A 15,000-nucleotide genomic window follows, 5' to 3' on the forward strand; every position below is an offset into this window, starting at 1 on the left:
AAGTCATATGGATATATTTTTTAATTTTTTTAATTGCAACTTTATCTATAAATATAAAATCGAAAATGTATGCATGTATGTGTGTTCGCTTTTTTTGTGTGTCTACAAGAGGCTTCTTTCAGAGAAGCGGTCGCTCGCTTAACAACTTTTTAAAACTTTTTATATCACATATAAATCGTAATATCTCACAGTTAACAACAAAGCTCGCTTGTCTATTTAATTTGGTCGATTTCGGGAAGATAAATATTCAATATTTGTCGCTCGCCGCATGTGGGTTAGTCTTTTTCCTATAGCATCTTGGGAGTGGGGGGAAAAAGCGTTCAGCAGTAAATGAATACTATCCCGTAGTCAAACTTGACCTCATTAACTCATTAAAACGGGCACCTGCTAAATCCAACTAATTAAATAAATTCAAACGTGTTTCCATTAACATCGCACGTTTTTTTTTTTTTTTTTCACACTTTAATCTACAACTTTGTCTCAAGGGTTCGGGTTCGATCCTCATACTTACTTTTTATTTTTTTTACCCCCCCCCCCACACACACCTCCAAACACCCGGGAAACGCCGGGTACCCCTCGCTAGTAATATATAAAAAATCGATAGAACAGTAACTCTATAATAATATATACGAAATCTGCAAGAATTAAAATATCATATTTAAGCGTACTTTACTACCGGGCTATGCTGGGCGTTTATGCTAGCTTTGATAAATACTTTTGTAGTTTTAACAAAAGAGCTACAATAATATCAGAGCGTCTCCATTTACGCTGAACATCTACAGAATGCCAACATCAATATATTACATATGAATGAGTCCCTGTGGAATTAAAAAAAAAATAATATATATATATATATATATATATATATATATATATATATATATATATATATATATATATATATATATATATATATTACTCCAGCCGTAATCGAAACCGAAACCAAAACTTATAAAGAATTTTTGATAAAATTATTTAAAAAAAAAAATAGACTACGGGAGTCCCATCATTTATAATCGAAACCGAAACCAAAACTTATGAAGAATTCTTGGTAAAATTATTTATGACAAGAAATGGAAGTACATAACAATTAAACGACCCGGATGTAAGCGTGACACAGAAAATAACAAACACACTATCGTATTAATATATAGATTTATAATTTGTTGAGATTATATTTTGGATCAAATTTTGTACTTTATGATGATTTAAATTTTTTTTTTAATAACTTTATACATTTGTAGTTCATAAACTCCAGAATGTTTTTTATGTTAAGGGAGCGGAGCAGGTTTGTACCATATATATCTATTCGTTATTGTTTTTGTATTATTAGTTCGAGAGAGAACTGTGCATATGAAATTGTTTTATGTATGCAAATGCTCTTAATGCTAAGTTTATAAGCTTTATCAAGCCATTTTAATCATATGCTCCTACTTCAGCTATTTCAATAAAAAAATAGAAACATAAAAACAACTTACGTATAGTACAAAAAGATTTGTCTTTGGCTCCCGCTTCATTTGTTAAGAACTTATTTGGACACATCATACACATTTTTGTATCGGTTGTCCGGTAATATCCAATTTCACATTTCGTACAGACATTATTCTTATATTCCTCTCCTGCTGGACACGTTCCTAAAAAGTTAGAAAAACACATGACAGATCAGTTAAAATGCTATCTAAACTTTGGCATGACAGACAAGCAAAAATGCTATCTAAACTTTGGCATGACAGACGAGCGAAAATGCTATCTAAACTTTGGCATGATAGACTTGCGAAAATGCTACTTGAACTTTGGCATGACAGACGAGCAAAAATGCTATCTAAAACTATGGCATGGCAAACAAGCAAAAATGCTATCTAAAACTATGGAATGGCAAACAAGCAAAAATGCTATCTAAAACTATGGCATGGCAAACAAGCAAAAATGCTATCTAAAACTATGGCATGACAGACGAGCAAAAATGTAATCTTGAACTTTGGCATGACAGACCAGAGAAAATATCATTTTAAGCTTAAGCATGACAAATCAATGACAATGTTTTTTACAGTCCATAATTTTGGAGCTTCTTAAACTTGTTTCATGATTCTATTTTATAATAACTGACTACACTGCATCCCGGATAACGCCGGTAAGTAAAGTTAGTGTATTTCTAAAGAAAATAAATTTTTACTGGCTTGGTCATTTGTTGTAGAATAGACTTCCACGGAACATTCCATTAAGATTTCCTATTTTTAGTGGATTACAGCTCAGACCAACACGCATGTTAAACTGGAGTCGAGATATTTATTTATAAAACAAACACATGTTTACCGGCGCTGTACCCCTCGGAACATACTAAGATTTTCCTTTTTGGGTGATTATTGATTTCTACTTTATTCTAACTTTTGCTGACCCAACCAGAAACCCGTCTATGTCTCACCATTATCATCTCAACACAAACATCAAGAAAACAAGAGTTTCTCTCCGCGGAAAGACAATATAGTTAGTGTTAAAGAAGAACAAAAACAAATCCATAAATTTCCTATAAAGAAAAACTAAAACTCACGGACACAAGTCACTGATCCAATCTCCCAAGTTTTAAACCCGGATTCACAGGGTTTACAAGTTTCCTGGAAGGAAACATCTTGATAAGTATCCATAGGACATGGAAGGCAGGTGTTGTTCATTGGATATAGGTAAGTTCCGGCAGTACAGTTCTCTGGAAAGGAAAGAAAAGAATAATTGACCATTAAGAATATATATATATATATATATATATATATATATATATATAGAGAGAGAGAGAGAGAGAGAGAGAGAGAGTAATTTATAAAATATATATGGCGATTAAGCTACACTGAATATTCGGCGTTTCATCTACTCTAGGATTCCTCAGGCTTATGCGCGAATTCTGTGGTTGTTAAGAAAAACGATAAACAACCACAGAATTCGCGCATAAGCCTGAGGAGTCCTAGAGTCGATCAAACGCCGAATATTCAGTGTAGCTTAATCGCCATATATATTTTATAAATTACTAACTAGCTCTACCTATGTATTGAGTACTTTTGAAGTAAATACTTAAAGTTTATGCATAAATCTATACTTTTGTATATTAATTTTATGTGAGTAAATTAAGTAGTTATATATATATGTGTGTGTGTGTGTATTATTATTATTATTATTATTATTATTATTATTATTATTATTATTATTATGTAAATAAAGTCATTGCTCTCTTATGATCGAGCACTATCAACGACCCTTGTTGAAATTCAATTATTTTCAATTTTTGTATATCTTCCTACTGGAAAGGAATGAATATATATATATATATATATATATATATATATATATATATATATATATAAAATATTAGTGTTGGGACAATCAATCAGAATCGGGAATCGGAAAAATCAGAGTTGGGGTATCGGAATCGGAAAAAAATTGAGCCAATTTTCCGATGCCAAAACCGATGCCTTAAATTATCATTTTCGTTTGATTTTGATTTAAGAAACATCTTCCACTGCTTGTAGTAATAATAAAAAAAAATAAATATTTATTGATTTAAACTTCCAGTAAGACTAAAATCTCTAGATCACCCCCTCACAAGTGTGTTTTTACGTTTGGGAAAGTATAGGCCCATTTAAAGTGTTTTTTACGGTAATCAGGATAAAATAACAAGTCTATAGTTAAATATTTAGAGATTTATAAAGAATCGGAATCGGAATTAACTATCAGCACATGACTTTGTATATGACCTGCACGGCTGGAAACATAGATGGCAGACCAAAGTAGCTTTGCTTGGATTGATGGAGTCTTTTGTAGAATTTGACTCTTGTTTGCTGACATTTGCCTTTAGAGACCATATTTATATATCTACCCACACATTATGCATATAATGTTTGGCTTTAGGAGAAAGATCGATAGTGATCTTTATTATAGCATGTGATTATGTCCAATCAGAAATGTTAGTATATCTCAGACAAAACCCTCTATACTCACTGACTGTACAGTTCGCAGCTGAAATAGCTCCTTCTGTTGCCGTGACGAATTCAGCATTGGGACAGATTGAACAGGATTCTTGGGCGGGGTTAGATCTATCATGGAAATATCCGATCGGACATGGCTGGCATTGTTTATTGATTAACCCATAACCAGGCATACATGATGCTGCGAAAAAAAAAAAAAAAAATAAAATAACAGGAAAAAATTAAATAATAAAAAAAAACAAAAAACAGAAAAACTTCTAAAGATTTGAAAATGTAAAAGAAAAATAGAAGTTTATCGAAGAGTAAATGTGACACATCACTCAGCAAGAAAAACACGATTTTAAAATTGTTGTATACCGAGGTAATAAGAAATTTGCAATTGTATCTTTCGGTCGCCCACAAATTATTTAGGACCTCTTTCCGATCATGGCTGACCGGACAAGAGCATGCTACCCCCATGAAGTAAATAAAGGGTTCTGTTCGAAATTTCGTTCAAACTCCCGAGTTTGGCAGAAACATTCCCGAGTTCGACAAGATACACCTAAAGAAGGTCGGAGGTTAGATCGACCGAAACGTTGTGCAAATGACATTCAATACGAGAACAGTAGTCCAAAGAAGCACAATAAAACGCATTCATGCATATCAATATTTCAGTTTAAATGGCTCCATTTTCTAGGTATGTAGCTTCAAAAAATTACACCTGAAAAAGGTCGGAGGATACATCGACCGGAACGTTGTGAAAATGACGCTCAAGATGAGAAGAGTAGTCAGATAGATCCAAAGAATATGAACAACCAATCCTCATCTCAAAGAAAATTAAGAAAAGTAGGCATCCCCACTTATCAAGGCCAAAAAGCCACTCAAGGATAAGGGTTAAAGAGTGTCAAGTAGAAATTGGACAACATAGTAATCGTTAATAATGGAAATTTGGTAAATTTGCTAACTTATATGGAACGGCTCATCAAGAACTTGTTTACGTTAGACTTGAAGACAACCATATTGTATTCAGCTGGAAAGCAGGAAAACGGAAGACAGTTCCACAGGCGTGCAGTTCTAAGAAAGAAGCTTTGTTCATGGAATCTACGTTTAGGTTTAGGCACAGATAAAGAGTGGGGGGAAATTATTGATAGTGTTTTCTACTTGACGGGTGTTTCTTGTGAAAGTTCGGCGGAGAGGGGCCATAGATTGGAGCTCAGTCGAGCACTTGCCATGAAAATAACGATAAAGCCGAGACAAACTCGCAACATCTCTTCTATGAGAAAGAGGTTGCAGGGAAGAGAAAAGGACATCCCATACGAGGCTACAAAGTCTATTTTTAACTCTATCAAGGCAGGATAAGTCCTTTCTAGCAGCTCCTGCCCAGATGTGGCAACAGTACTCCATCCCTGGACGTACCTGGCTCTTATATAGATAGAGAATTGTATCAGCAGTGAGATATCTACTGGATCGATAGAAGGATCCCACCATTTTTCCAGCGGCTTTGACAACGGATTTAATGTATGTGTTCCATTTAAGATCAGGAGTAAAGGTCAAGCCCAGAAGCTTGTCAAAACATGAGGCCTCCCCAAGACGAGAGCCATTCATTTAGTTGATGCCAGATGGGGATCAGAGCGTTGATGATGTAATGATAAAAGCTTGGTTTTAGATACATTAAAAGTAACCAACCACCTCTTTCCCCATTATATATTATATATATATATTTTTATTTTTTTTCATTTTCACCCCGAACAAGGCACAGTGCCACTTTGAAGTAGGGGGCTACTATCAGGGATATAAGTTGCAGGGATATTATAAAGGGAGTTGAGTAGCAAGATGTCTGTTTACATTACATTTGAATTTCTGCGTTTATTTTTACTTTCGACTTTCACTTTCTGTTTATCGAAAGTTTTGTCAAATCTTACCAGTGTTATACCAAAGAAAAGTCTCTTTTGATTAATGCTATTTTTTTGTTGTTGTTGTTTTACATATCAACGCTCGAAGACACTCGAGGATAAGGGTCAATCTGTGTATTGTAGTTATTGGGATAGTGACCGTTTGTAGTGGAATTTGGTATAATTAGATGATTTACGAGAATGATTCAATAAAAATTCGTTGGACTTGAAGACGATGATATTGTAGTAAGCTGGAAAGCAGGCCAGCGGAACAGAGTTCCACAGTTCTTATGTAAATTCAAGTTTTATTTTAATATCCTACATAAATAATGTATCTTTACTTTGAAATGCTTTTTTTTTTTAATAAAATAGGTTGTAATCAATTTTTTTTTTTTTTTTGGCAGAAAGTTTTTATATAATGGAAAATATATTTTAAAAGTTTACATAAAAGGTAGACTTTATTTTGAAATTGCAAAAAAAAAAAAAAAAAAAAAAAATTAATAATTCTTTCCCCATCATTGTTTATAGAGAATGTATGCTCCCACATAATATAAACGCATACAATGCACCTGCAATCATTCAAAATAAAATAGCAAGCTATTCAAAAGTATATTATTCTTAAAAATATACAGAAACACAAACATCGAAATCAGAGCAAAAACTTACGGAGGCACAGAGTATCTTTGTCGGCTCCTTTCATATATGTTGTGGAATTAGTTGGGCATGGCTTGCATGACGTCATCCATTTTTCATCCTGGTAGAAGCCGTAATCACACTCAAAACAGTCATTCTCGGTAGGCTTCAAATATTGACCCGCTGAACAATTAGCTGGGAAACAAAAACAAATATAAACTAAATAAAATTTAAAAATAAAAAAAAAATATATATTTTTTTTACATGGCAGTCACCACTTATCAAGGCCTGGAAGCCACTCGGGGTAAGGGTTATTGCGTGTACAGTAATCAATGGGACAATATCGTAGTAATCGTTAGTAATGGAGATCTGAGAAAGTGTCTTACTTAAGAGGGCGGTTTATCAGGAATTTGTTTATGTTGGACTTGAAGACATCCAAGTTGTAGTCAGGTGGGAAACAAGCAAACGGAAGAGAGTTCCACGGGCGTGCACTTCTAAGAAAGAAGCTTTGTTCATGGAATCTACGTTTTGATTTAGGCACAGATGGAATCTACGTTTTGATTTAGGTAAAGAATGGGGAAAATTATTGACAGTGGTTTCAGCTAGATGGGTGTTTTTCGTGAAAGATTATATGTTGTTTTGAAAAAAGAAAAACCGAATGAATTTATAAAATGGTGATCAACGTTTCGTCCCCATTGCAGAGGACATCTTCAGGATATTAAAAAGAAAAATGAAGAAGAAAACGATCATAGACCATACGTAAGTGAAAAAGGAGGCAGTGTTAGAATCCTACCCATATCGGGAAGGAAACTATAAATGTGTGTGTATGGGGAGGTTGGGTTGTTCAATGCATATATATATATATATATATATATATATATATATATATATATATATTGTTCGACTGAATACTTCAAAAACAATTTACAAAGTCCTTATTCCATGGAGTTTCAAAGAATGCTATTCTTGTTATTCGTCTCATCAGAGGAAAGAAAGAAATCAGCAAATGATGATGAGAAGAATAAGAATAGCATTCTTTGAAACTCCGCAGAATAAGGATTTTGTAAATTATTTTTTGAAGTATTCAGTCAAACAATAAATTTTGATTGTAAAGTTCAGCTTACAGTTTTAATATTCTTTCTCTTATAATAAGCTCTACTCCATTGCTTATTGAGCTTTTTTTTATTCATTTGTGATTAAATTTTCTATATATAAATACTGGTATTTATATTAGATTGAAGTTTACCATTGCGTATATCAGGTAAACACTACGTCCTTTTGATTTTTTTTACTTTTATAAAATAGAGTAACGGAACAGCACTACTGTCAAAGGAAAAGTAAAACTCCTCCTTTCCTTCACTAGACTCTGTGGGAGACCTTTGAGCATGGTTGAGAACCCACTTACCCCCACCCTGACTCGGGTAACGTGAGGCCATGGAAAGCAGGTGACTTATGTAATACAGAAGCAAACAGAAATAATTCTGTTTATGGTTTCGTATTTCGTTATGCTAAGCAGAAGATACCTCTGAACAAAATGGTCAGAACAATCGCGCAGTATGGGTACTGCTCGGACAGAAAGAAACTGCAACCTAATATCTGTACAACTGCAAAGAAAGCTATGGCAATACATCAAGCTTTTTATTCGAGAAACAGTAGTGAATAGGGTTCTGAATCGGAACACCTCGCTCGGTAAGGATTACCATGATAGCTGGGAAATAAAAACAAATATAAACTGAATAAAATTTTAAATATATATATATATATATATTTTTACATGGTAGTCACCACTTATCAAGGCCTGGAAGCACTAAGGGAATAAGGGTTATTGCGTGTACAGTACTCAATGGGATAGTGTAGCAATAGTATTGGAGAATTGATAAGGTGTCATTACTTAGGGGGGGGCGGTTCATCAGGAATTTGTTTGTGTTGGACTTGAAGACATCCAGGTTGAAGTCGAGAGGGGAACAGGCAAGCGGATCAGTTCCACAGGCATGCAGTTCTAAGAAAGAAGCTTTGTTCGTGGAATCTACGTTTTAATTTAGGCACAGATAAGGAGTGAGGAAAATTATTGACGGTGGTTTCAGCTAGTCAAAAATGATGAGCAACAATAAATTCATTAATGCCTCGAGGGAGAAAGAGAGATGGAGAGCCATAGCCGTCAATGCCTGTACCAGGCTTGACACCACTTGAATGAATGAATGAATAAAAAGATATCCTCTTTCTACTAACTAGTATATGAAAAAGGACATTATTATATTGGTCATCGAAAATAAATAAAACAAAACAAAGTAAATAATTTTGTTGGACATATCCGCAAATATTTTAATGCTTCTGCTTAAAAGTGAAATGAATTTCATTCAAAATTTGACATGCTCACCTTTCGTGCAGTTTTGTTCCGAAATTGAAGCGTCCTCTTCAGTTATTTTACCATTCGTGCAAAGCTGACATTTTGTAAATAATCCCAGACTATTGTCTTTGAAATAGCCGATTGCACATTTTTTACACTCGGAAGCTTGTCCGGAAACTTTTTCGTACCCACTCTCACAGAAAACTGGAAAATAGAAAAACAAACAAAAACATTTTTATTTATTTTATTTTTTTATTTCATTTTCACCCAAAACAAGGCACAGTGACACTTTGATGTAGGGGCTACGATTGGGGAGTAGTAGTTTCAGAGATACTATGCAGAGGGTCGAGCAGCAAGATGTCTGTTCACATTACACTTGAACTTCTGCATGTCAGTACAGTTGGGGAAACAGGCACCCGGATGGGAGTTCCAGAATTTAGCAGTTCTGGGGAAGAAACTATTAGAGTAGAAGGCCTTTTTATATATAGGGATCTCAACTGTGTAGGGGTGGGACTTGGCTGCTTGTCGAGTTTGTCGAGGGGGTACAAGGGCTTGTAGTTCATCAGAGAATCCACCATTAAAATACATGTAAAACAGGCAGAGAGATGCAACATTTTGTCAATGGGACAGTGGTTGAAGCTTGGATGACAGTTCAGATTGGCGATTCTCTTTTGAACCCTGTCCACGAACAAGAGACTAGTAGCAGGTGCACCAGCCCAAATGTGACAACAATACTCCATACACGGACGAATGGTGACCTTGTAGAGGTATAGAATACTTTCAGGCATAAGTAACTTTCTAGCACGGTAGAGAGAGCCCACCTTCCTTGCAGCAGCCATGGCAATGCTTTCAATGTATCTGTTCCAACTCATGTTCCCTATAAACGTTAAGCCACGGAGTTTGAAAGAAGTAATTTCAGGTAATGTATCTTTAACCATAGCTATCAGTAGTTAAAAAGGCTTCTTATCATTCTTGTAATTATTGAAGGAAACAAGCTTAGTCTTGGCAGCATTGAATGTAACCGTCCATTTTTGTTCCCATTCCACTACAGATTGGAGCTCTTCCTCTAGTGTTTCTGCCATTTTCTTAGATATGTGTTCATTTGTCTTCCCTAGTGCCTGTTATAGAGCGTGGTGTCATCAGCAAATATACCCATCTCAGAGACAATTTTATCAGGGAGGTCGTTTATGAATATTAGGGACAATAAAGGTCCAAGGATCGACCCCTGAGGTACACTCACATTTATATCATATTGTTTATCCGAGAATGGAGAGAATAATTGTTACACAAACTAGGAATGATTGACAGCAGTGGTGTTCAGAATGTGACCTCAACGAAAAACAAAAATTGAGAATCTGACAAATTTACTAGAAGGAAATTTTGGCATCTTTCTTGAAAGATATCAAACCGAATAGAAATCGTTACTCGTCCCAAAACTGTAATTAACTGACAATGCAAACGTTTATTAGCATTTTTATGACCATTTCAACCATTCATATTCCAGAAACTGATAATCTTTTTAATGATTTAAATCAATTTTATTATCAAAATATACACAAAAGTTCTATGAAAAAAAAAAAAGAAATATATTATATATTTACTTTTTACTATTCTAACCATCGATTGGGTTAGTGATGTTCAAGACACTCTTGGCTCGACACGCTTGATGAAGCTGAAGACACACTTTGATATGAATTTTAAGTCCCATAACTAAGACTTTGCTCCAATCAAATTCAAGAAGTTGTCTTCTTTTTTTTCTAACAAGAACCACATACTTTTTACGTTTTTTTATTGTTTTTTTTTTTACAAGGTGGTTACCACTTATCAAGGCCCAGAAGCCACTCAGGGATAAGGGTTATTGCAAGTACAGTACGTTAGTGTGGAGATTTGATGAAGTGTTTACTTAAGGGGACGGTTCATTAGGAATTTGTTAACGTTGGACTTGAAAACATCCAAGTTGTAGTCAGGTGGGAAGCAGGCAGACAGAACAGAGTTCCACAGGCGTGCAGTTCTAAGAAAGAAGCTTTGTTCATGGAATTGTTAAACATTGTGCTCTAATAGATTTTTATTGTTCATAGTTTTTTTTTTGGGGGGGTGCCAACAAAACCGAACACTGACCCAAGTTCCCAACATTGCTGCATTAACACCAAAGATCTGTGGATCTTTAAATACACTGTTGGCAAAGAGCAATTGACGTAATGACTAGTTTAGAACGTATTGGATTATATTTAGAGCTTATTCACGCTGATTACAACACTGACTGACTCGCCATGACCAAGATTTGTGGCATCTTTCTTGAAAGACTTCAAAATGAGTGGACATAGAAATCGGTACTCGTCCCAAAACCGTAATAAACAGACAATTATGATGGCAGTGTTATACCAAAGAAAAGTCTAATCTTTGACCTTTTGTCTATCGACAGAACTTTGGCATTAACATTTATTATTTAGGGCCGATTCATGCTGATAATAACACTAGCTTTAGAATTTGTAGGACATGAAAATTCAGTTGCAAATAGTTTTAAAATAAAACGCCATCACCAGAAATGGGTGAAAAATTAAAACAAAGCAAAAAAAAAAAAAAGAAGCGTTTTAAAGGCGACATAAACACAATTCTCAAACATAAAACCATTTATGAGAACTTTTGTAAACAAAAAAGTGCAAATAAAAAAAATAATTTGTTGATGCTCTTAAAAACTTGCTTGTTCATTATGATTAATGGCTGCTACAAAAAATATAGAGACAGAACAACTCTACACACGGCAGAATTATAAAAAAATATCTATTTGTTATTCATCGTTTGAAAGATATTTTGTTAGGAAAATTTTATGTTAATAATTTTCTATACATTAGTATAGCTTTTTCTTCATAATAATAATAAGAAGAAGACTTCAAAGTGAGAAATTGGTACTCGTCTCAAACCCCGATGAACGGACAAAACCATTCTTAATGTGGGGAGGGCATTGAAAAAACTCAGATCTGCTTAAAAATTATTTTCTTTATAAAATAAAACTATTTGATCAATTTGCGTAATATTTGAAATACAATATTTTCTTTCTGTCATAGGTACACCATTTTTATTTTTGTTTTTTTAATGTAGGAGAATTATAGACAAGCGGCGAAATTTCTTGTTTTTGCATAAACAATCCAAATAAGATTCATTGCAAGTATATCAAAATGGTGAAATTTTGTGGCTGTTGTACCCTAATATTAAAAAAGGGGATCCTTCAGTCCCACGAAAGGGTGCCTGCGCATGAAATTATTGTGGCAGGAAGTGCACAATCTTCAACCACACCTCTTTTGAGTCGACATTGTTAAATAGCAGTGGCAAGTGAAGTGTATGTACAGGAAGACTGGAAACAACTGTTGAGATAATCTAATATACAGACAGTACAAAATACGTGGTCCTGGATATGACTTTAAACTATATCCGATGGTGAGACCCCAGCTTGTGGGCTTTGGGGAGTGTGGAGCCAACCTTTAATTGCCATTGCTCCCAGATTCGCTCTGTTAGGGTCCCAACTATGGGTTACATAGAAAATGACTCAAAATATATTCTATTAAAAGATTTTTCAAAATCACTGGATTCGGCAAAAAGGGTTGATATGCCGTAAAACAAAAACAACCAAACCAAACCAAACAAAATAATGATACCCATGACTTTCTCAAATCTATATAAATAAAACAGATGTATGTACGTGTGCCTGTGTGATAATATTTAACCGATAATCTCTTAAACTACTGATCAGATAACACTGAAATTAACAAGAAATAGTAACCATCCACCAAGAATTGTTTATAACGAATAAAATCTTTGTTTGGATGGATGAATAACGTGTACTGAAATATGTTAGCAAGTTGAAATGCAAAATGTTCATTTCAACTTGCCGACATATTTCTATTAGTTTTACGCATGCGTAAATTCATTCATAGCTTGATGTGTTTTAATTTTAAATCTTTCTTATCTATCTGTTGATAACTCAAAGGGTAGGGAATATGTCTGGAGCTCTAAATGTTTTGGTTTCGATTCTAGCTGATAGCACACAAGTTATTATTACATTTTAATCTTTTGAAATCATTTATATATATTAGGTACAATATGATAATCAATAAAGAATTGGCTCTATAATAATAAATATGAAATCTGCATGAATTAAAATATCATATTTAAGCGTATTTTATGATTGGGCTATTTTTATTATTGAAACGCCACAGAGTTTACCGTTAGCAAAGTCTCCAACTTCAAAATTGTTTTATCTAAAACTAGCATGGGTGCCTGGCGTTGCCCGGGTGTTTGGAGGTGTGTGTTGAGCAAAATAAAAAAAGTGGTAGTAGGCAGGCAGGCTTGAACCCGTGCCGCAAAGGCGGAAAATAAAGTGAAAGAAAATCTGACGTCTTAGCTGATGTCTCCATGACATGACTGAAAGTCAAAAGCATTCAAATTAACCGAAGTCAATCCAATGGTGACGATGACTTGCTAAAATGTCAGCGAAAAAAATCAACCCCTCCTTGTACAAAACAGCCGAATTTAGGGTGAAGGAATTTTTGGGCAATTTTTCGATATTTGTCGTCCGAAGGGTCGAGCTTTAAAACAGTACCGATCTCGTGAAAATCTGTCGCCTCTGTTGAAAGTTTTTGCGAGATATACATAAATACATACATACATACATACATACATTTAAACAGACATGTGAGATTTATATTATAGATTATTTTAAAATTTGTTTTTTATTATTAAAAAAAATATATGTTTTTTTCTTTTTGGTGTGGGTATGGCGATGTGATTGTGTGGATGCACCAAAAAAAAAAAAAAAATGAGGAAACATTTTAAAGTCCCAGTTTTATTAATTATCGTCTTATCGATATTAGCACAATTCATTTTTGTATATTTATTGCTTATAGATGTAAGTTTCAATGGATTAAAAAATAAAAGAACAATCCAGATATTGTGGTCTGGGATTTTTGTATATTGCCGAAGTGCAAATGAAAAGAGTGCATATAGTACCCAAATTTAAAAGTATGGAGCAAGGTATGATACCCAGAGGGGAATGAATGGAGTCGGGTATGAAACACAGAGAGGTATGAATAGTGGTAGGGTTGATTACCCAGGGGTAAAAGCATTCGGAGTATAATCCACAGGAGTAAAAATAAAGGCATGGAAAAAAAAAGAAAAAAAAAAGACAAATTAATTTGATTTGTGGCACCGAACAAATTTCTTATGATCTTTTTTATTTGTTTTGTAAGTTTTTATTAAATAGTAAAAATGTACTCTTTTTTCCTTAGTGTAAGTTACATCATAAATTATCAGGATATCCTATCTGCCAGAAAACAGTTGAACTTCTGAGCAGATGGAATAGTACTAGAAGAACCTTGTGTAAATTCTGCAGTGTCTTAACTACTATCTCATCTAGTAATTGTCTGTATTTTTGAGATGAGGTGTTTTCATTGATTGAGATTGTCGGACTGACTTCCTCATCTTGGTTGTTATGGTCACAACGTTTCGGCCGTTTTGCCCTCCGGCCTTCATCAGGTGTTTTATATCGAACTGGGGAACCGTTTGTTAGGAGTCTCGAACCCAACCCTTTATTATTATTACGGGGGTACCGTGTTCGGACTCCAGCTAGGCTCTGAGACATAGTTGCTGATTCTCTGTTTTGAATGTTACATATGGCCGAGTGGTCCTAGACGTTGTATCAAAGTTTACAGTTACCCAAAGGTGCTGAGTTCAATCCTGAACGAAGGCAGTGAAAAGTAACATTCAAAACAGAGAATCAGCAACTATGTCCCAGAGCCTAGCTGGAGTCCGAACACGATACCCCCGTAATAATAATAAAGGGTTGGGTTCGAGGCTCCTAACAAACGGTTCCCCAGTTCGATACAAAACACCTGATGAAGGCTGGAGGGCAAAACCGCCGAAACGTTGTGACCATAACAACCAAGATGAGGAAGTCAGTCCGAGAATTTCAATCAGTACTATCTCATCTAATTATCTATCATGGCGGGAAGATTTGACACAAGGTCTGAAAGTGGGACTTAAAATCAATGCCATTGAGGAAGAAAACTCTGGCCAAACAAAAATTGCCTGGGTAACCCCATCGGCATTCCCTGGCAGGGGAGCTTTAGGTGATTAGCAATCCCTTCTTAAAGAGTAAAAAGGCAAAGCTTGAGAATGTGGACCT

General features: G+C 34.7%; 1 protein-coding gene across 1 annotated transcript in view; it reads right to left on the reverse strand.

Moving 5' to 3' along the window:
* The window catches only part of LOC145297772 (uncharacterized), a 482,067-nt gene that overhangs the window by 44,571 nt on the left and 422,496 nt on the right, over window positions 1-15,000 (reverse strand). Inside the window, exons 60-64 of the mRNA XM_080144017.1 lie at window positions 8,853-9,026; window positions 6,509-6,670; window positions 3,985-4,152; window positions 2,549-2,701; window positions 1,479-1,634 (exon numbers count right to left, since the gene is read on the reverse strand). Of these exons, the coding sequence (XP_080000143.1) occupies window positions 1,479-1,634; window positions 2,549-2,701; window positions 3,985-4,152; window positions 6,509-6,670; window positions 8,853-9,026 (813 nt within the window). The remainder of the gene's footprint in view (window positions 1-1,478; window positions 1,635-2,548; window positions 2,702-3,984; window positions 4,153-6,508; window positions 6,671-8,852; window positions 9,027-15,000) is intronic.

The sequence above is a fragment of the Euprymna scolopes genome, chromosome 18, assembly GCF_053919585.1.
Source record: "Euprymna scolopes isolate OS-2025 chromosome 18, ASM5391958v1, whole genome shotgun sequence".
NCBI lineage: Eukaryota > Metazoa > Mollusca > Cephalopoda > Sepiida > Sepiolidae > Euprymna > Euprymna scolopes.